At 35.4% G+C, this 21,814-nt stretch overlaps 2 protein-coding genes and 1 non-coding gene across 3 annotated transcripts; 2 read left to right on the top strand and 1 right to left on the bottom strand.

Annotated features, from left to right (window-relative positions):
* The first annotated feature begins 929 nt into the window (after positions 1-929).
* TRNAR-UCU lies at positions 930-1,002 on the top strand. The gene has a single exon. It is a non-coding gene; the product is annotated as a tRNA-Arg (tRNA).
* Positions 1,003-1,468: 466 nt separating this feature from the next.
* LOC101301757 (bifunctional polymyxin resistance protein ArnA-like) lies at positions 1,469-4,529 on the bottom strand. Its single transcript, XM_004293994.1, has 9 exons — positions 4,176-4,529; positions 4,008-4,100; positions 3,803-3,910; positions 2,896-3,010; positions 2,681-2,814; positions 2,490-2,591; positions 2,321-2,413; positions 2,093-2,228; positions 1,469-2,007 (listed from the first exon to the last, which is right to left on the bottom strand). Exons 1-9 carry the CDS (start codon positions 4,452-4,454, stop codon positions 1,892-1,894), a joined length of 1,176 nt encoding a protein of 391 aa, XP_004294042.1. The 5' UTR covers positions 4,455-4,529; the 3' UTR covers positions 1,469-1,891.
* An 11,705-nt stretch (positions 4,530-16,234) lies between these two features.
* On the top strand, positions 16,235-20,739 carry LOC101301468 (putative phospholipid:diacylglycerol acyltransferase 2-like). The gene is made up of 6 exons (XM_004293993.1): positions 16,235-16,742; positions 16,828-17,050; positions 17,594-17,877; positions 18,061-18,400; positions 19,295-19,560; positions 19,995-20,739. The coding sequence occupies exons 1-6, from the start codon at positions 16,273-16,275 to the stop codon at positions 20,479-20,481; spliced, it is 2,070 nt and encodes a 689-aa protein (XP_004294041.1). The 5' UTR covers positions 16,235-16,272; the 3' UTR covers positions 20,482-20,739.
* Positions 20,740-21,814: the final 1,075 nt, after the last annotated feature.

Here is a 21,814-nt window from a genome sequence, read left to right as displayed (position 1 = left end):
CTTAAGGTGACCACAACCAATGAACATGAGACACTTGTCCATTTTAAAAGGTTTGGATACAATTTGAGGACATAACATGGGGGTTTTGAGTATTTGACATGTTTGTTTATAATTATTGTTGACACTTGTCCATCTCTCATAGGTGTTTATCACCCATAAGTGACAAGGGTTAAGGTGACCACAACCAATGAACATGAGACACGTGTCCATTTTAAAAGGCTTGGATGCAATTTGAGGACATAACATAGGGGTTTTGGGTATTTGACATGTTTGTTTATAATTATTGTTGACACTTGTCCATCTCTCATGGGTGTTTGTCACCCATAAGTGACCATAGTTGATCACCCAAGTTATTTCCTTATTATAAACTCAAAGTACAACAAGTAATCTGATGCACTCTCAATCTTTTCTACACCAACAGATTTCTCCAAGAAAAGAGTTGAATGAGAAATTGTGTTAAGGTTAAGATCTTTGTCTTTTATTTAAGTATGGGAGAGTACACTGTAAATAGAGATGAAATCTACTAATAATAATAATAACGTTTTACGTATATAAATTATATATCTATATATACATTATATAATAATAGATGTACATATGTTCATTTTTGGCATATTGGTTTGTACTCGTTCGTTCATAAATGTAATAGATGCACTTATGTTGATTCAATTTTGTGTGCATTGCAATGTTCCTGATCAGTCTATTGAGGCCTGAACTTACCTGGACTCATCCAGTAGGTCGGATTTTTGAGATGTATATAGAAGCCATTCTATTTGTAAGTGTGTTCTCTTTCTCAGGCATTTTGTTTGTCTTGTTTATGCCTGTTCGTAATGAATTTGGACTAATACAAATTCCGAAATTCGTAATAATCCTGTTCTAAAATTAGTAAACAATTATTTTATAAGCAGTTGTAAATTAACAGACATCTAGCACCCGTGGCCTAATGGATAAGGCGTCTGACTTCTAATCAGGCGATTGTGGGTTCGAGTCCCACCGGGTGTGTAATTACGTTTTTATTCTGTGTTATTATTATTTTTATTTTTATTTTATTTTTTTACAGCGAGACCCAAAGGCCCTCAGAAAAAGGTTAGCCCTGAAGGCTAACTTTCGATCTTCTGTTATGAGGAGCACTAAACTCCACAAATGTCATCCATGAAAGCATTAGTTCTTCTGTGTTATTTTCCTTTTGTAACAAAAAATCCGATTACAATCTGAAGCTGCCTCCTAACTAGATCATTGCTTGTTTTGATTCCGGATGAATGCATTCTTCTAATAATGCATATTCGTTTGGTAGCATCATGTCTGCCTTTTATCATACCAAATTTTCAAATCCTTCTAGCTTGACGCAATGACGTCCTTGATTTATTGAAGGGAACTCGACTCTGCTTCCCTCTAGAAACAAGAAAACTACAACACCATTCATATAAAGCTAAAAGCCTAAAACTCTTCTACTCGTGGAACAAATACCTCTAAAAATTAGAGCAAAAGAACTAATATATGCTTCAAATAATAAATGTATAATAATTAACAAGGAAAAACAAATGCTCAGAAGGTTTAAGGAAATAATACAATGCCCTAAGAACAGAAACAGCTTCAATTGTATAATGGCCTATAGTCCTCAGCATGTCGTTGCAAAAGCTCTGGCCGACAAATTTCAGTAACTATAGCTCTCTGAGGAAATCTCAATATACTGCAGACATTCCAAGCACAAATTGCTGAGCTCTACCATGAACTATCAACTAACAGCATCTGTAAGACGAAAAAATGTACTATATATTTGAATCAAACATAGAGTTGCATCTTAAGACTCCTTCGAAAAGAATTTGAACACCTGCCAAACAACAGCACGCCTAAGCAAGAATACTTGATTGGCACCAAAACCCAAGTTTATTTAGTTTGTGGAAGCTGGTTGGGAAATAGCCTTCTTAATAGCCTCGGCATAAGTCCTATGCTGATAGGTGAGGGTTGATTCAAGCAAGTCCCATAGTGAAGTCTTTGGATTCCAGCCTGTCATAGATAGCCCATTGGAAAGTCAGAATGCTGTTAGTCAGAATAATTAGAGTAAAAATGAGGAAATATGCAAGATAATTACCAAGCTGCCTGTTAATGATAGTCATGTCTGGAATTCTCTTGTCACTATCATCATATCCCACTCCATAGAATTCCTTAGAGCTGACATCAATAGTTGGTTGCTCGAGTTTTGGCTCACCACTTACCTTTGCATAAACCTGCAATGTGCAAGAACATCGATCATCAAACCAAATAAGATCAATGCAGGACTGCTAATGCAACTTGATTATCTGACAAGTAAAATAATCACCTCAGTCATCATTTCACCCAACTGCCTAACTGTGACTTCATTATTGGGGTTGCCCACATTGAAAATGTGACCATTGGCCCTAGCAGGATTTTCCTGGGAAAAATAACACTACTGAGCAACGCCTTTTGCATGCCAAATATTAATATATCAGATAAGTTTCAATACTTACAATCATCAACATAACAGCATCAATAGCATCCTTTATATAAACGAATGTTCTTTGAGATTCGCCACCATCTACAAGCTTGAGTGGTTCACGACGAAGAAGATTCTGCAACAGAAGAAAGCACGATATGAACACAACAAAGATACTAAACAGATAAGGAACAGTACTAAGGTACCAAGTAAGTAGGTACATACATTACTAAAGCATGCTAGAACTCTTGGAACACCCTCACTTGGGCCATCAATACCAGGAATGAAATCCATCCTAGGTCCGATCCAGTTAAAGGGTCTGACAATGGTAAACTCGAGACCATTTTCTGCACCCTCGGCTGTTAACAAGAAGAAAGTAAGTCAGACCCACGCTAGAGAGACCAAAAATAGAAGGTAAGAGAAAAACAGAGATGACTAACCATATATCAGCCTCTCGATCAATTGCTTTGCACAAGCATATGACCATCTTTGCTTCTCAATTGACCCAAAGATGCAAGGGGAATCATTTTCTTTAAGCAGATAATATTCAGGATCCTATGAAAAATGACAAGGAGGAAGTTAGATTTTCTGGTAAAAGAAACACTCACTTGCACTTGCTGTTGTTGGCAATGGCATTTCAACTAGTTACTTTATGAAATGAAAATGAAAATGAAGACGAGTAATGAAAAACTCAATGAAAATAGAACTGGTGCATTTGTATATAACCTATTCTTCCCTCCATTTGCCTTTTTATTTTTTACATGATGTCTGTCTCATCCATATATAATGCACTGTCTTGGACCAGTTAATAACAAAGTTGCATTACGTTAATCTGAAGATATGTCAATTTCAATGCATGTCAATAACATAGCCATCCTCGAATCGGAAAACCAGAGAGCACCTAAATTTATTTTTGTTTACTTGCTTTTCTTATCGCAACATAGAGCAAGGACAATAAAGTTATTCACAATTTCCAATCTTAAAATAAAAGCATAAACCTTAGAAAAATGTGTGGTTCCCCTGTGCAGTAAATCAACAAATTCTCAACTGCTTTTTACTCAAGTCCCTACTACTATCATGTCAGTACAGTTCACAGTTCTGTTCCGACAAATATCAGTACATTTATGTAGTTTTATTCTTTACAATGCTCTGGATCTACAGGTTTCAGTGTAAGCTTAAAGTAAAATGGCACCCCACCGACACAAATAACGGATCTCGAAACTGAATATTGCAATCGAAGAGTTCGAATTACGCAAAAATGAGACATTTTAACACAGATTAAATGTCAATAAACTCAGAGATCTGAAATCGACATATAAAGAAAAGATAAAGAAAGGGAGAGGCTACCTGACGAAGGGGGCTATCTTTAGGAAGAAAGCTTCCAATGGTCTTCCCATACACTTCACAAGTGGAAAAGTGAATCAACCTCTTGTTATTTTCAGAACAGTACTTCACCTATCAAAATCATCCACAAAACTCAAATCAACTTGAATCATCTCCTAAATTTCACAATCAAATCTCAATTTTCACAAAAATAAAAATAAAAATGTACCACAGGCAAGGCATCGATGAAGTTACTGTAAATAGTGTCCAGCGGGCGCGTGTTGTAGTCCGCCGGAGTGCAGATCGCGGCGAGATTGATAGTCTGCGACAACGAATCCGAGCCGTTCAAAACCAAATCAAGTAACTAAGTGAGAAAGAATGAAGAAGAATGAGGTACCAGATCTGAGGTCTTGATGAGGCCTTCAAGGCGGGAGTCGTGCTTGATGTTGAGGCGGTGGAACTGGATGCGATCGGACCAAGGATGACCGTCGGATGGCTCCAGCAGATGCTTTATCTTGTCATTGTACACGTCTAGGGCTAACACCTTGTGCGGCGTCTCCGCCATGAGCTTCTCGCAGAGGTGGGACCCGATGAAGCCTCCGGCGCCGATCATGCATATCGTCATCGGCTTTATCGGGCTCCCGTCCAGATCTACTCTCGTCGCCGAGGACGCCATTCTCTCTCTCTCTTCGCTACGACACCGTTTCGATTCCAAGTGAGGAAATGCAATGGCGGAGGATTGTGGTGGAGATTTTTGGGGTTCGAAGTAGAGAATATGGAAGAGAAAAAGAAGGGTCAGAATTTATTTAAAGGGGGGAGTGTGAAATGGGATTGGGAGGGAGAGACTGGGAGACAGGCCCAGACGCAGTCGTCGCGTTTGGTATACGCGCGGTGGGATTGGGCGAGTAGGAGGGTGCTGGTGTTCCATTCTAGGCTTGAGGACAGGGGATTGGCATTTTGTGTAATTTTTAAGTAGATTTGGATCTAGGATTAATTTTCTTTTTTAATAAGGGGTGTTGGATCAATAAGGGAATTAGAAGCTTGGATTGACAGAGGGCTAGAGCTGGATTTGCATATGGGCAAGTCGGAATCATGCAAAGGTTTATTTATTTTATTCACACTCTGAAAATATATATATCACTTGGACATTACTATTACTATAGAAGTGGATAATTGTACATGTTGGTTTATGGTAATTGTTGGATCAAAAACTAAGATCATGTTGTAAACTATTGTTGGAAAGTGATCTTTTTGATAATCTTTTAGAAGCTTGACTACTAGCGGTTTGTTTTTAGTCAGTAATTTATAGAAATTCTGACATACGAAATTCTTATGGTTTTTTTTACTATCTTCGCTAAAGTAATAATTTTTATTTTAGAAACTATATTATCAACTTTAAAGTGAAGAAAATAACGGAAATAATATTGTAAGTGAGTAAGGCACGATTGTTGGAGTTATGCAAGTCTCTTCAATGTTTCTAATGATCATAACATTGGAGAAATTGTGGAGTGGATATTCATGATCGTGAATGATGTACAAAAAAGGTTTGTTAACTTAAAAAGTTAAAATCAATAGTAAAGAGTCTTTTTTATTTTAATTTTTCTATTTATTGAATTTAAGAGCTGCATGAGAAGAATGATGTCTACTCAAATGATGAATCCATTGTAAGATTTTATTCTTGTCAAAAATAAATATAACAACACCATAACTTATTCATTGTCTAAGATTAAACATGCTATGGACTCATTGCCACTCTTATATTAGATTTTGTATACATGTGAATGTCATGATACAATCGTATATCTTTTTTACTCATTTATAAATTTCCCTTATTGTGATGAGATAAATACTTGAACACATGGTAAAAAACCATAATAATTTATTAAATTTCACCTTATTGTGATGAGATAAATACTTGAACACATGGTAAAAAAACCATAATTATTTATTAGATCGTCGTTGAAAAATATTAACCCCAATCACATTTCGAGTGGTCATCCATATACTGACATACATGGTAGTCACCGAGTTGCTTTCATGAATAATGTATTCAACCAAGCATATGAAGTAAGCAGAGAGCGAGAGAGACTGATTAGTGCTAAGATTTTGAAGAGTGACAATCCCATATTGGGTGGCTTTCCAATGAGCTGTCTCTCTTTCATACTCACGTGGGTCACAACATACAAAACCCACTTGCTCACGCAGTGTTTTGAACGCGCTTTGCCATGATCCGTTCGTCACATTTACGTACTTGTTTCTTTTTTCGTATTTTTCATTTTATTTTGGAACAATGGCTGAATTTTACTAGTATAGTGTCTTGTTCTTCAGTTTAGTGGTCTAAATTATATGGAAAATACTTACGTCTGTGTCCGAATTCCTTTTTTTTTTTACATACTTTTTGAGAATATAAATTATAATCTTAACTGCTCAAGAGTTGAATTAACTAATAAATATCACATTTGTACAAAAATTGATGTAAAAAACAATCGTTTACTTAGCCAAATGTATGAAATAAATGAACGGTTGATCATGAGAATGCTACATTTCATCAGAACTATCAATTTGTGTCATGCATTCAGCTGAGCAAACGATTATATTTTAAATTGATTTTTTACAACGGTGATTTTTATTGGTTAATTCAACTTTTGAACAGTTAATATTATGATTTACATTCACAAAATGCATGTAAAAAGGAGAGAGTTCGGATGCAAGTATTTTCCAAATTATATTTCATGGTATGAAAATCATGAATTCGGCTCGATGTCTGATTTATAGTATTATAGTATTTTTCTTTTTTCAATATATACGTTGAATTACAAATTTATCTATTTATTTCTCTAATCTTTATATGGTTCAAAACTCTTTAAAAGCCTATAGGCCCAATAATTAATCCATGCTAGAAGTCATGTCAAAACTGAAAAGACTCACAAGTCACAACTACTATCCCCAGACTATCAAGACTAAGTAAAGATATAAACTTCAATTAGAGTGGTCGAGATTCTAATCTGGGTATAAGAGTCACACTAAAACTCATACAAACTCAACCACATGAAAGAAAAAGTTATTAAGTATTTCGCTTCATCGCTTAATTGTATTTTATTTTTCACTATATGTATCATAGTGAGGAGAAAGACATTCATAGAGTGTGACAAAAGTATTTGTTGCCAAACTAATCTTGTCTGCTACATCATCTACTTATGATGAGCACATATTGCTTGATGACCTTAATCCTTCATTTTCTTAAACAAAAACTGTTCCTTTGTCTTTGCTCATCTAAACCAACCAGTTCATTTGTAAGTTATGTTATAACTTATAATGAAGATTTCATCCATTTATCGAAATATGCAAGAATGAAAAATGCAACTGATCAGCATTACAACAGTCAAAGTCTAACTCAATTTTCAACGAATTATTTACATTCAGACACTAATTTTTTTTTTTTTTTCCATTAGAAAAAATTCATATAAAACACTTGGGCATGAGTAATTAACCTTACCTACGTGCTCTTCAAACATTCATACGAACCATTTGGGAAGGAGCTCAACAAATCAAAATTGGCAAACGAGTAGAGAAAGTAACCTGCATGTTAACATTTATTTTTTGTTTTCTTCTACTGAAGATTCAACAGAAGCTACATCATACAATATATAATTTTACTTTTCAAAGGGAGTGTGTTTCACTTTCACAAATCGGTCAAAATGATTAAAAAAGAAATGAACCAATTGAAGTGGCGGATTGGCGGTGATGACATTTGTTTAGTGACTTTTCTACTTTGGTGAGTGGTGACTACTTGTGGATAGTAGCACCGACAATCTCAGCAAGTACCAGACACGCTGGTCTCAAGCGCGTGGGAAAGCTGGACCTTGGTCTGGCGGTGGTAGCGCGCCTGCGCGCGCAACAGTATAGTGTGTAATGCGTGCAGCTCCCAAATGCCCAATTGAGGATTGATGTCACGGCACGGGCAACAATTTAGCCTCCGATCCATATTTTATTTTTTATTTCTGAAATTTTAAAATTTCATTTTTATAATTCACGTAACAGAAAACAAAATAGTGCGGTTATTGGGACCTCCAAATTTGTTTACTAGACCTCACTATATTATGAATTATTAAATGACATATACATCCTCATATATAATGACTATTAAGGACAATAATTATACAAAAAGAAATATTATATTTATTCTCTTTAGACTTTCTAATTCAATAATAATTGATTTCAATCTTTATGATTTTCCTTATATATATTTGTTTTCCAATTTTTTTTATTAAAGCATATATATAGTTTATAAGAGCTAAAAATATAATCAATATTGATCATGTAACATAAAATTTTGTATTATCATACATGTTGAACGCATATACTTGCAAGGTGAATAAATATTTTTGACAAAAAAAATAATAATAATATCTATCGATTATTGAAAATTTATATTTATTTAAAATAATTTATTATGAGGTACAAAAAAAATCAAATTATTCAAAAGAAAAAAATGAAGAAAAATAACACGTATAAAAGAGAAAAACAATTAAAAAAATATATAGAATCATTCATGATAGAACATTTTCTTACATGAAAAAAATTATAATAAAAAAATGAAGGTAGGGATAATGGATGTTGAAAAACAAAAAGGGAAATAAAAAAAAAGAATGAGAGGTCTATTGAGTGAATAAGAGGTAATTAATTGGTTAAAATATATGTCGATTAATAACTAAGGTTATGTTAGGAATTTAAATGAGGTCTAGTGAGCAAATGTTTATATTGAAAAGTAAAAGGGAGGTGTAGGGAGAATGAGAGGTATAGTGAGAAAACTTAGAGGTCTCAATAGCCACACTCAAAACTAATTCTTAAAATGAGTATGAGAAGTGTGAATTTTGGTTCTTATGTGCTAATTTTCATTACCATTTTCTATGCGCTGAGGGTTTTAGTTCCTTCTGTCAAAATTTTGTTCGTTTTAATGGCATTACAAAAAAGATTTTTTTATCTTACATTCTTATTTCAATGTTCTGGTTTGTAAAGAAAAATTGGGTTGAGACACCATGTAGTCTCTTTCATACCACAAAAACGAACACAGTAGCAAAAAAAAACAGTGTTCTTGTTCTTCACCCTCTACTCCCCTAGCATATTTACGTAGATGGCACGGTAACATTAACATAGTTCTTCACGAAACTTGCCGTCCGATGCATTACATATACATAATGGCATTTCTTGCAAAGGCTTTATGATACCGGGGGAATGAATCGGCTTGAACTTGGTTATTATTTTGTATCTGCCTTATCATATATCTTGTCTAATAGACATGCTATTGAAAGATAAATGTGGACTTTAACAATATTATGTGACTTATAGTTCAAGTAATTGATTTAACCTAATTTAAGTATTACGAGTTGTATAAGGAATATAATATCTGTTAACACACCTAGATCCGGATCCGGATCCGTAATAGAAATTTTGGATCTGAATCCGACCTGTTACCCGCTAGATTATTGATAGCTCGATCTAAATCCGAATCCGGCGGATTAACGGATACCCGACCCGTTAATCCGATCCGTTTATAATAATAAATATTTTCAAATTTTAAATAATAATTTTTTAATTTTATCATAAATTTTCATAAAACACTAATGAAATATTATAATAAAATAAAAGTTTACATCAAAAGTTGAATTATATGGCCAAAATACTCCTTAACAATAAACTAATATAATCAAAATACTAGACCTCCAATGTTTTTAGTAAAGAGCATAAAAAAAATATAGGCATCAATAACCTTCAACTTCATCAAATCATACTTTAGACGTAATTTAGACGTTTAGTTTATCCAAATAATTATTATATTATTTAATATTTATCAGTGATATTATATTTATAAAAATATTGTTTAATTATTTTAAAACGGATCCGGGTCCTTAATAGATCCACGGGTCAAATTTTCGATCCAAACTCGTTTAAAAACCACGGATCCGGAGCGGGTCCGGATCAAGATCTGGTCCATTTACAGATCTTACATACCCCTTATATGGTGAAAACTAATCATCAATCAAATTCAAGTAGCAAGTTTGTAAATAAAATAAAATAAAAATATGTGGATAGGAAAATAGACAGGTGTTAATAGCAATACATTATATGTAATATATGAATAATATGAGGGCTGCTCACATGCGGGAGTCTTTTTACGGGACAAAACGGGATAGGTTGGTTATAGCCTTTAGATTTAAATCAATCAAATCTGAGGGGTGAAAGGAACTGTATAGTTGCTCCTAAGCCACACTCAATTATTTACCCATCTTCATCTCTCCCTTTCTCTACTTCTCTCCTTCACGAGTTTTAGTCTGTTCATCATTCTCAAACCCAGTTTACAAAATTTCAGCTGTTCTTGAGTCCACACCCAATTATTTACCAATTTTCATTCATGAATATGCATAAGCAACAATCCTCGATCTAATTTTCAAGGGGAGCAAAGAATTCCAGATTTCTGGGTTAAATATCCCCCAAGATTATTGCTTTTTTATTTTCAATTTAAGCAAACTGTGGTCTGATTTTTAGGGTTTCTTCAGTTTGAACGGTAATTGATCTAAAAATCCTCAACTCCCAAGTTTAATCATCTTTTGCTGGATGATTATTCAATTGTTCGACCAATTAAGAAAATCAAGAATTAGAGAGTAGAGATATGAAATGAGCAAAAGAGTAAAGCAAGAGATTATCATTCAGAAGTAGTTACTGGGTTGGAGATGTAGATTGGATAGTGGAATCATGAACAGGGTAAATTCGTGAGGCAGAGAGAGAGAGAGAGAGAGAGAGAGAGAGAGAGAGAGAGAGGAGGGCAAGGAACGAAGAGGTAAGTTATTGGGTCTGGACTCACGAATGGGGGTAAAGTTCTTTTCAGCCCTCAGATCTGATTCATTTAAATCTAAAGGCTATAACCAACCTATCCCGTTTTTTCCCGTAAAAAGACTCCTGCACGTGAGCAGGCCTCTGAATAATATATAGTTTACATATTACATATATTTAGGGTAAATTTGTTGTTGCTCGCTCCAAATTAATCTCTTCTCTTCCATATTAAAAACAAATATTTGTAGTTAGAAGCTTGAAAACATCAAACTCCAAATTAATCTCTTCTCTTCGATATTAAAAACAAATACATGCAGTTGGAAGCTTGAAAACATCAAACTTCAATTAGCAGAAGAAACTTAAATCATGCTAGACATCATTGTGCTTCACATGCATGCAATGTGTGTTCTATAGTACGTGTGCGTGCAACACGATTATCTATCTAACAAATAGCACTTGTGCAACCACCACAGGTGGTCGAGTTGGTAAGAGCCTAGATATGGATCGATCACGCGGATTAGTCGCTGATGCAACACCAATCTCATTGCAATTTGCGCGATCGTAGGAGTCCTTCACAATATTTTTTTGGAATAATCATTATTATTATTTTAATAAACTTTAATAGTTTGGATTGCTCTGACTCTTTAGAAAAATTGTTTCTCCTGTACTGTGTGAGTATAATCAGTTGTGAATTAAAACAGTTTTATGTTTAGTAAATATTATTTTTAAAACTGTTGTCAAGACATAAAATATTAATTTTCAGTATTTTTATCGGCAACAACTTCTAAAAGCAACCTCAAGACTGCTTCCACTGACCTGTAATTTTCAAAAAAAAGTTTTTTTTTTAATTTACCGAACACATCAAAATCTAAAAGTTAAGATAAAAGCTGATTTTTTTTTTAAAATGAAGCCGTACCAATCTGGACCTTAGTGATGAGCAATGAAATTCTATCTAACGTGATTGTATACCTTATATCCAATATATGAGAACAGTTAGGACAACGAGTTGAAGTAGAATCAATTAAAACTCAATTCCTTTGATGATCATGCTTCTACAAAAAAAAAAAAAATTAGTAGTTTCGTGGGGTACAAGAAATTATTGTGTGGCTATTCAGTTTGATTAGTGAAAGTTATGTTTACACATGGTTGGTCTAAATTGTGTTATATGTAGCCGATAAATATTCCATATTGTATTGTTCTAAACGAGAGGGTATCTAATGAGGATCATTTGGTTGAGAACTAGTTGATGACTTTTCTATTAATGATTTATTACATCCACTTTTCAATCACATTTTTCTATCTCAACCATTTAGTTTTTAGGTCTAAATAAGTAGATCATTTATACAAATTTTCAGTCAAATTGATGATCGTTAAAGGATCGAAATAAATCAAATCAATGGACGATCCAAATCTGTTAAACATTAGCCGTTCAAGTTTATAATCGGTAAATCACATTTATGAATGACTTAACGATTTTTATTTGTATGAAAATTTGTAAAGATAATCTACTTATATATATCTACAAACTAAACGGTTGAAATGTGAATATGTGATAGAAAATTAATGGGGTGAAACGAAGAAATCCTTAACTTAGTGGTCCTCATTAGAACCACTCCTTGTTCTAAACTTCTAATTGTCACAATGAGGACAATGATAAGTTTATTTTTCGTGAACTAAAAAAACCCTAGCCGCTCCGTGTGTAGGAAGAGAGCAACCTCCATGCATATGTTACATACATTCTTCTAGGCTTAGAACAAGTTTTCTTTGATTCTAATTTCAATTCTTCTAGGTTTGTTGATGGCTTTATGGGGCGACGTTGTGGCGTTGAGGTGTGGCCGTGTGGGTGGCGGCCATTATGGCAGGGGTGCAAGATCTTACTCAGAGGAGGTGCTATTTGGTTTTGGTTGTTTTTTGGTCGTGGATATCTTTTCCTTTGGGCCTTGGTGGTTGTTTATTTCTTAGTTAGTTCTTTTTGCTAGGACTGCTTGTGGATTTAAGGTAATTCTACAAATGTATTTTTCCTTTTTGGCTTTGTTTTAGCCCTAACCAGGCTGGATAAGGTTCCAGGGTAAAAGTGCCCCTGACCAGTTTGAAACAAAAATAAATAGAAATATAGTTTTAATAAAAGAAGCCCATATATCATATTCTTCTTGAATTTGAGTTTTGCTCACGTCTCGAATGAATTCAAGGACATATGCAAAGAAATTCCGACCATGAGTAGGAATGGTTACGCGTGCTCATGGGGTAACCCCGTTTGCGTAAGGGTTTGTTGGAAGTGGGCAATAAGTTAGACTGTTACTTGACTAGTTAAGAAGAGTGCTTGACAGACTCAGACCTCTTCCTAACTAGCAGCGTGCTAGCGTCGCGTTGTAATTTGTTTGATTACTATCAGAGACATACTACGTTGAGTTGTAGCCTAGGTTTAGGTTTATGTCTCTATCATTTGTAACGATAGTTTCTTCTATCGAGTCCTTAAAGGTAAACTATTGTGTGTATTGTATACTTGCCTCCCACTTTGTTTTAATAGATTGACCCCAAAAAAAAATTATTTCAATGTGGTTCACATTACCAAGAACTTTTGATCGTCCTTATGATAGAAGGTTCATCAACTTCTTCTTCATGTTGAGTTGATTTTGAAGCCATCCTTTCAAAATCGGCTCCCATTAATGGTGACTCATGCATTTCTATATTGCTAGGAATGTCTTGGAACATTTGAAAACCTTCCACGATGGCGTAGCAATCTTGCGCCTTGAACTCGCTTTTTTGTTTCTTTCCTTTGATCCTAGTCATCTCTTGCTTCCATATATTCTGTGTTTTTTTTTTGTATTACAAATTAATAAGTAAAACTACAAATAATAAGATGTATGACATACAAAATAATTTATCGATTAAGTAAATATTTATCGAAACATAAATGCAATAAATATTTCAGCATACATAAAAAAAAAGTTTAATATTCATACCTCGTCAACAAGACATGAACTGCTCTTTACCCAAGCTTTAGCTTGCCTTATCGCACAATGCCATTGGAATTGGAACAATCCTATTTTTAAAGATTTCCACCTCCCTATCAATACACTTGGTGTTCGAGGGTAGGCATCTGGAAATTTTTTGAAGTAGTGCTTGAGAATATTATTCCAAAATTGTGCTTTCTTTTGATTGGTGCTCTTTTCCGCATCTGGCAAACAAATCTCCACGACTTGCACAATTGGAGGTCTTCATCGGCTTCCCAAAGTTTTTATCGAAAGTAGATTCATCGGCCATGAATCGAAACAATAAAGAAAATGAAAACTATAGAAGAATTAAAGAAAATATCTATAGAACTATTAGTCACAATTTTTTGTGTGGGATGAAAAAGCTATAGTAGGGCGATATGTATTTATAGAGATTTGTATAATTTTTTATATTATTTTTCTTACCAATTTTTTTTTCCAGCCTTTTAAAAAAAATAATTAATTATTGCATTTAACTTAACCGTTGGGATTCAACGGCTATCTCCCTGTAGTTGTCAAATTGCAATTTTCATCTCAAACCAACGGTCTAAATTAACTGACCGTTGGTTTTTAGAGTTTGAACGGAACCATGGTGTTCTGCCACATGTTGTTAGGCTGCGTTCAAATCCTCCGCGCGCATCCTTGCAGCTCGTCACGCAAACGCACCAGCGAATCTCGTCTGTGTCCTTCATGTAAAGACACAACGCATGCTGCTCTCTTTCCCCACGTGGTCGACGTCTCTCTAGGCCCCACGAAATAGGCTGAGCTGGAATCAAAGGCCTGGGTCTTCAAAAATAGAGACCTGGGTCATAGGTCTGATCTAGGTGAAGACCCAATAAAAGTTTAGGTTAAAAAAATAAATTTGTGGGTGGACTAAGCTTTTCTTTTGCTGAGTCTTCTTTTAAGGTGACTGTTAGCTGAAGGCCTGGGTCACGTTTTAAAGGTTGGGGTGGACTTGCTCTTACAGGTTTGTAGAGAGCCGTACTTACAATCAAAAGGTAAAACCTCGATAATTTAATTTACGGTCAAAAGAAACTATTGCTAGACTAAAAAAAAAAGGTGCGTCTATTGCCACCCCACAAACCATTTTGCTCACCCCATATTCTCTTCACACCCCACTCATATAATTTTAATTGTAAGTCTACTTTGTTCACCCATTAACAATACCTAAAAACCCATTTTCTCAATTCTACTTTGTTCACCCTACATTCTCTTCATATATTTTGTCAAATTCAGATTTGCTCAAGGTAAGTAAAATCACCAAGTGAACAAAAATTCACATGAAAGTATAAATCCAAGTTAAAGAACAAAAAAAAAACTCTCAAATTTAACAACTCAATGATATCAATCGATATCAAGATGAACATTGTCTATAAATGTATCTCTAGTAGCAACACATTCCATACTTTTAAGTTTCTTGAACTAATCTATCCGTTGTTCATAAATACAGTACAATAGTTGTCCATGAGAATTTATATACAAAGTCGACATGAGAAATAATAAGTAAAGGGATAGACGAATCATCAATAAAGAAAAAAAATACAAACAGTTTACCTCATCTTCAGGTTAAATGCTAGTGTCTTCAGATTCACGACCGAATATGATAAATCTGGGTTAAAGTTATGAAATTTGTGTTCATCTAAAACAAAAAGATAAAAAGAAAAAGAAAAGAAAAAAAATATAATTTGTAACAACTTATTGTCTATTGCTGTAATTTTATATTGGGATATTTTGATATTTTAATAAATTAACAACATGTGAGGTGAATAAAGTGGTTTGTGGGGTGATAATAGACGCACGAAAAAAAAAAACTATCGGACACCCTTACTGCACGGTCTGAAAGCCGCCGGCGACCCCTGAATGCAGACCGAAACAGAGAAGAGAAGACATACAAAACTACAACAAACAACTGAAACAAGAATATACTCACTCACCTCCGATCCCCTCAAACACTGTGCCCTCCTCCCCACTATCTCTCTCAATTCCTACAACTATCGATCTGCTTATCCTTCCTGATTCATTTCTTCGTGCAATTCATCCTGGCACCACCACCACCACCTTTGCTATAGTCCATGGACTCCTCAATGATCATACACATAATTTTGGTTTCTGTGTTTCTCGTAGTGCGTGCTTTACTGCTTTACTTCCCCCTTGATTTTGGGTGTAAGTGTAACACTACCCCATGCTTACTTTGGATTCTCCTTCTGTTTCACTCTGTCGTTACCCACCTAGGGACTCGCGGCATTTCCGATGCCAAACCCAGAAAAAGAGGCTTTTTCCCCTGACCTCTTTTCCGGGGCCTCCTCAGAGCGTGCACAAAAGACCAAAAAGGCCATCCTCGTTAACACCGAAGTCTGTAAGAACAGTCTAATTCTTATAAACCAGAATGGCGCCACCTGATGAACTTTTGCATGTAAAAACCAGGACAAGTGTCTGTAGAAAAAGATTTGAGCAAGTTAGGTGTGCGTTTTTGGGTTCACCACATTTCTCCATTTGCTGCAAAACCCAACTGCGCTGTCTTTCGTGTAATGTTAGTTTCTGCTGCCCATGTCTTCTTCTTCACCACGTGGTCTTATTCTCTGCACTTGAGGCTTTCTATAACTCACACACAACATGCTTCCCTTAATGAGTTGCTCTTGTTCATTGTGGTGATTCTTTCTGTCATCACTCATGGCTGCTTCTATTCTTCGGCTTTGCAAGCTGTGCTATGCTCAGCCTGTGAGTTTTTCGGCATTCTGCTTTCAGTCCTCTGAAACCAACAACCAGGATGAGGCTGGTGCTGAAACCCCGAAGTTGGATTATGAAGTGAAAGAGAAGCAGAGGATCAAGAACAAGAACAAGAGGCAACCAAAGGAGAGGAGGTGCATACATTACTGTTGTTGGATGATTGGGTTCACTTGTACAAGTTGGTGGCTTCTGTTGTTTTTGTACAACATCTTGCCGCCTGCATTTACTGGTTTTCAAGTGCCTGAGTCGCCTGGAACCAGACTAAGGCGCGAAGGTGTAAGTCCGCTTCACCCGGTTGTTATGGTCCCTGGCATTGTAACCGGTGGCCTAGAGCTCTGGGAGGGCAGGCCTTGTGCTGAAGGCCTTTTCAGGAAGCGACTTTGGGGTGGTAGTTTCTCAGAGATCTTCAAAAGGTTTGCTCTCATTTTCATATTTGAATAAAGTTATTGAACTTTTTAAGATTGTGAATTCTAATTGCAAATTGTGTTTATAATTTAGGCCTATGTGTGTGTTGGAGCATCTATCACTGGATAATGAAACAGGGCTGGACCCTCCAGGAATTCGAGTCAGAGCAGTTAGCGGACTTGCTGCAGCTGACTATTTTGCTCCTGGCTACTTTGTTTGGGCTGTCCTTATTAAGAATTTGGCGAAAATTGGTTATGAAGGGAAGAACATACATATGGCTGCCTATGATTGGAGGCTTTCTTTCCAGAACACTGAGGTAAAGTTCTTTCCCTGCTGCTTCTATATGTGACCATCTAGTTGTACAACTATACAGTCTGAATCACACACTTATTTTGTTGGTTTTTTTTTTTNTTTTTTTTTTTTTCTTATGTATGTGAAAATCTTTAGCAGTGTTTCATTTGTTGTATGAATCTTATTTGATTCATTCTTAGTATTACTTTGTGCCATTTGTAATAATAGCTCATAGATGAGTTCTTTATCTTCCGTTTTTTTGTGTGTACTTTTAATGGCTTATTTGCTTTCAGAACTCCAAATCATGTCTAATGAGTTAATTGGTGTTCCATACATGAAATTTTAATTCATACCGAAAAGCTAGCTCAAGAGACCATATACAATAACGAGTCATTGTTTTGTGGTCTCCAAATTTGTCATACAAAGCACAAATATGTCATACAAAGCACTTACACAGTCTGCATTATGCAGACTGCATATGCTCCATCTTAGCAAGCATGAGTCTTATAAGATCACTTGAGAGTCTAAGCTGAGTCCACTAATATATTTTCTAATGGGAAAAAAACAGATTCGAGACCAAGCACTTAGTAGATTGAAGAGTAAAATTGAGCTTATGTATGCAATCAATGGCAATAAGAAAGTGATTGTGGTGCCTCATTCTATGGGGAGTATTTATTTTCTCCACTTCATGAAATGGGTTGAGACACCTCCTCCTATGGGAGGTGGTGGTGGTCCAAGTTGGTGTGCCACACACATCAAAGCAATCGTGAATATCGGTCCAGCATTTCTTGGTGTTCCAAAAGCAGTTAGTAGTATATTTTCTGCTGAGGGTAAAGATGTTGCTTACATCAGGTTTGTCTATGTGTTCTATTCCTAAAGTGTTTGGATTCTGATATTAAGTATTGGTTTGCGGAAGGACATTATCACTATTTAGTACTCTTAAATAGTTATATCTGATTTAAGTGATATCTTCAACTATTAAAAGTTTGACATATGTCCGATGTCCGACATGATGATGTTAACTTGGCCTTGCAGAGCTATGGCTCCTGTTGTTTTAGAATCTGAAATTCTTGGGCTTCAAACCTTTGAACATGTCATGCGGGTATCTCGAAGCTGGGATTCCTTGATTTCCTTGCTGCCAAAAGGCGGAGAAACCATTTGGGGCAACTTGGATTGGTCTCCTGAAGATGGGCATAGCTGTGACTTGACAAAGAAGAAATATCTGCATTCCACTGCTGGTGACACCAATTACAACAACAGCAATGGAAATATAATTTTCCAAGTAAAAGAACCTATGAAGTATGGAAGAATAATCTCATTTGGCAAGGAATCATCAGAATTACCCTCTTCAGATCTTCCTGGTCATGATATAAAGGTACTTGCTTGATTTTTTGAAGTATGAAACCTATAATGTAGCCTCAACGGAATTACTGGTAAAATACTCAACACACATGACATAATTAAAGTGATGCAAGTATGACAAAACTATTCCAGTGAAGCTTCTAACAATGCTTTCTTTTAAAGAACTGGCAGGGCACGGTACTCTCTTCTAGAGTACCCTGCTAATAGTAGCATTTCTCTTGAGTTGATGTGATTAGTAGAATTTTCTGCAGTCTGCTAATAGACTTCAGATGCTTTGCGAGAATTGAACCTCTATCCTTTCTCACACAGTCACAAATGATTAAAGCAACTAATTTTGTGGAAATTAAATTGACCCATGTTCTTCTTGTTCATTCCCACTATCCCAACTGATAATTTAGGACTTTTGGAGCTCTGATGTAAACAATTACTTAGAATCGATACAGCATTGTGGTCACATCCAAAAAATCCTCTTACAGTAACCTTGCTATAGTTAGTGGGTACTAGTAAATCCTTTGTTTCCTATTGTCTTTAAAAGTCTTTACCATATCTTTATTGGATAGTCGATGAGCAGTTGGAGGTCCCAGTAGAAGTTTTTTATTTTCCAATATTATTACCTGTTCCTGAGAAAGAAACGGAGTATATTTGATTTCAACACTTCACAGTAGTATAATAACCATATTTGGATATGCTTTATCAAGAACCCTTTTTGGTAACATGTCTTTCATCACAGAAATTGATACTGATAGCTATATCTGGTATATCATTACATTGTATTTTTGGTGGATACTAAATTATTCTTGATCCAATACAAGAAACCTTTCTGGTATATCATTGCATTCTATATGTATTAAAATGACGATCTTCTTTCATAACGATGATATTAATAATTTGTTTAACAACGAAGCAGGAACTTCTGCACAGGGATTTTCCTACCAATTTCAACTCATCATGTGGAGAGGTGTGGACTGAATATGATGAGGTGAGCAGGGAAAGCATAAGAAAAATTGCAGAAAATAAGGCTTACACAGTTCAAACCCTTTATGATCTGCTACGGTTTGTGGCTCCAAAAATGATGCGACGGGCTGAGGCTCACTTCTCTCATGGGATAGCTGATAATCTTGATAATCCTAAATATGACCATTACAAGTACTGGTCCAATCCACTCGAGACCAAGTAAGCATGCAGTGTTTTAGAGAATTTCGCTTACTGAGTCGTGTCTTCCTCTTTCTTAACATAGATATCCTCTCTCTCATATATATAGACACAAACACACAATTTTATTGCTATTTTTTCCTTTTTTTGTTTTTTTTTGTTTTGTTTCAATAGCCTATGCATAGTCATTAATAATTAAAACGTACAATTGCAACATCCTATTTTCTATAAATAATCATAATAATAACTCTGTTAATGTCAACAAGATCTTTATTCTCCCTTGCAATGACAACATATGCTTCTAATTAAATGATCATTCTTCCAAATTCATTATCAAGTTTCAAAAAGAAGCACTACTACTGTTTCAGGATTTCATGGAATGCACGAGTTTTAATACTTTTTTATCTTTTTGGTTCCATATAACCTCACTGTGTATATTTGATTACTTGTTTTAGGTTACCTGTTGCTCCAGATTTGGAAATATACTGTTTATATGGTGTTGGACTCCCAACTGAAAGATCATACATATACAAGACGTCTCCTGACAAGTGCAAGAGCATCCCATTCCGTATTGATAGCTCAGCAGATGGAGAGACGGGAAGTTGTCTTAAAAATGGAGCACATTTTGTTGACGGTGATGATACTGTGCCTGTAGTGAGTGCTGGATACATGTGTGCCAAAGGGTGGAGAGGAAAAACCAGGTTCAACCCTTCCGGTATTGCTACCTATGTAAGGGAATACAGGCACAAGCGACCTGGTAGTTTGCTTGAGGGAAGGGGTACAGAGAGTGGTGCACATGTTGACATCATGGGAAATGTGGCATTAATCGAAGATGTCCTACGCATTGCTGCCGGAGCCACTGGTGCACAGATTGGAGGTGATAGGATCTACTCAGATATTATGAGAATGTCTGAGAGAATAAGTCTTCAGCTGATTGGATGAATGACCCCAGTAATAAGAGAGTAGCACTGACAAGAGAGGAATTTCTGCTTTGAGGTTTTCCTGAACAACTATCATTAGTCTGATTAGTATTTTAGAGTAAGGCTATGCTTTGATGTTTGAAGAATCAGAAAGAACTGCTCTTGGTAAGCAACTAGGGAATGTAGGGTACATGTTCAGTTTTGAGTTGATCCTCTTAATGTTGATTAGAAGCTACAGTTCAGCTACAGTTGTTTTTTTGGCTAATTCCTAACCCTATTCAAATATGAAGTCTCTAACCCGCAACAAATTCCTCGGCGCAAAGGGGCGTCCACAGTTTACTTCTTATACAGGACTATAGGAATTCAAACCTCTACTTTACTGCTCAAATGAACAAGGAATTACAGAATCTGTAAAAGTCTTGAAGCTAGATCAGAATGTTGAACTGAGGCACTAAAGGAAGGTACAATTAGCAGCGTCCCACAAAATGTGTAACAATTAGATGACCTACCACACAGTTGAGGTATCAAAAAAAGTCAGAGTTGAAGGCTATGAGTTGCTCTGTACTTCTGTAGTACAAAAGGACCAATTCCTCAGTATTGCCAACAAGATGCTGATACCGAAAATGATGAAACAACAAAGACGTAGTAATTCCTAGCTGGAGTAAGAGAGCATATCTACCAGAGTTTAGTCTGCTAGCATTTGAGACTTTGAGTGGATATCTTTAATTATTGGCATTTCTTACCCTCGTTGGATTGGATCTAATATAATGTGACAGAACAGATTTGGAATTAATTAAGAAAAATAAAAATACAAACTTTGCTACTACACATTTGAGTGGATATCTTTAATTATTGGCATGGACGCATGGTAGTTAGCGTTCGTCGTTTCTTCAGAATAATACTTATTTTATTTAAGGTCGCGCAAGAACTGTTTTTATTGTTTTAATTTTAATTTTTTGGTTTTAATTTTTGGAATAGGAAACTGTTTTGATGGAGCTAAGATTTGTCATTATTTAGGGCCAAACTAGAGCCTTCATTAGAAACAAAGTTATGGTTGTTAAAGCTATACAATAAAAATGGGATTAAATTCAGTTTACCTTCTAAATCTTTGGTGTCAAAATCAGTTCAGTCTTGTAATTTTATTTAAAATCAGTTTGCCCTTTCAACTTTCGTAAACACATCAGTCGGGTCTAATTTTTGAATTCCTCTCGAAATATGACGTCATTAAAGCTGTTGGAACTGACAAGGGGACCTATAATTCAGATTTATCTCGCTTCAGAAAGGTAAAATAGCCAATTTAACAAAATATTATTAAAAAGATAAAAAAAATGCATCTATTTAGTGTTGTTGATTAT

This window comes from Fragaria vesca, linkage group LG3 (assembly GCF_000184155.1).
Source record: "Fragaria vesca subsp. vesca linkage group LG3, FraVesHawaii_1.0, whole genome shotgun sequence".
NCBI classification, from domain to species: Eukaryota; Viridiplantae; Streptophyta; class Magnoliopsida; order Rosales; family Rosaceae; genus Fragaria; species Fragaria vesca.
This window is presented reverse-complemented; position numbering and strand designations above follow the sequence as displayed.

Bases quoted from the DNA above. Each gene is read 5' to 3' on its own strand.
- LOC101301468 (XM_004293993.1), top strand. From the start codon at position 16,273: ATGGCTGCTTCTATTCTTCGGCTTTGCAAGCTGTGCTATGCTCAGCCT. The intron at 17,051-17,593 runs GTAAAGTTCTTT...GGAAAAAAACAG, and splicing joins TTTCTTTCCAGAACACTGAG to ATTCGAGACCAAGCACTTAG. The intron at 18,401-19,294 runs GTACTTGCTTGA...ACAACGAAGCAG, and splicing joins TTCCTGGTCATGATATAAAG to GAACTTCTGCACAGGGATTT.
- LOC101301757 (XM_004293994.1), bottom strand. From the start codon at position 4,454: ATGGCGTCCTCGGCGACGAGAGTAGATCTGGACGGGAGCCCGATAAAG. The intron at 3,011-3,802 runs GTAGCCTCTCCC...CATTTTTCATAG, and splicing joins AAGATAGCCCCCTTCGTCAG to GATCCTGAATATTATCTGCT. The intron at 2,414-2,489 runs GTAAGTATTGAA...TATTTTTCCCAG, and splicing joins ATGCTGTTATGTTGATGATT to GAAAATCCTGCTAGGGCCAA.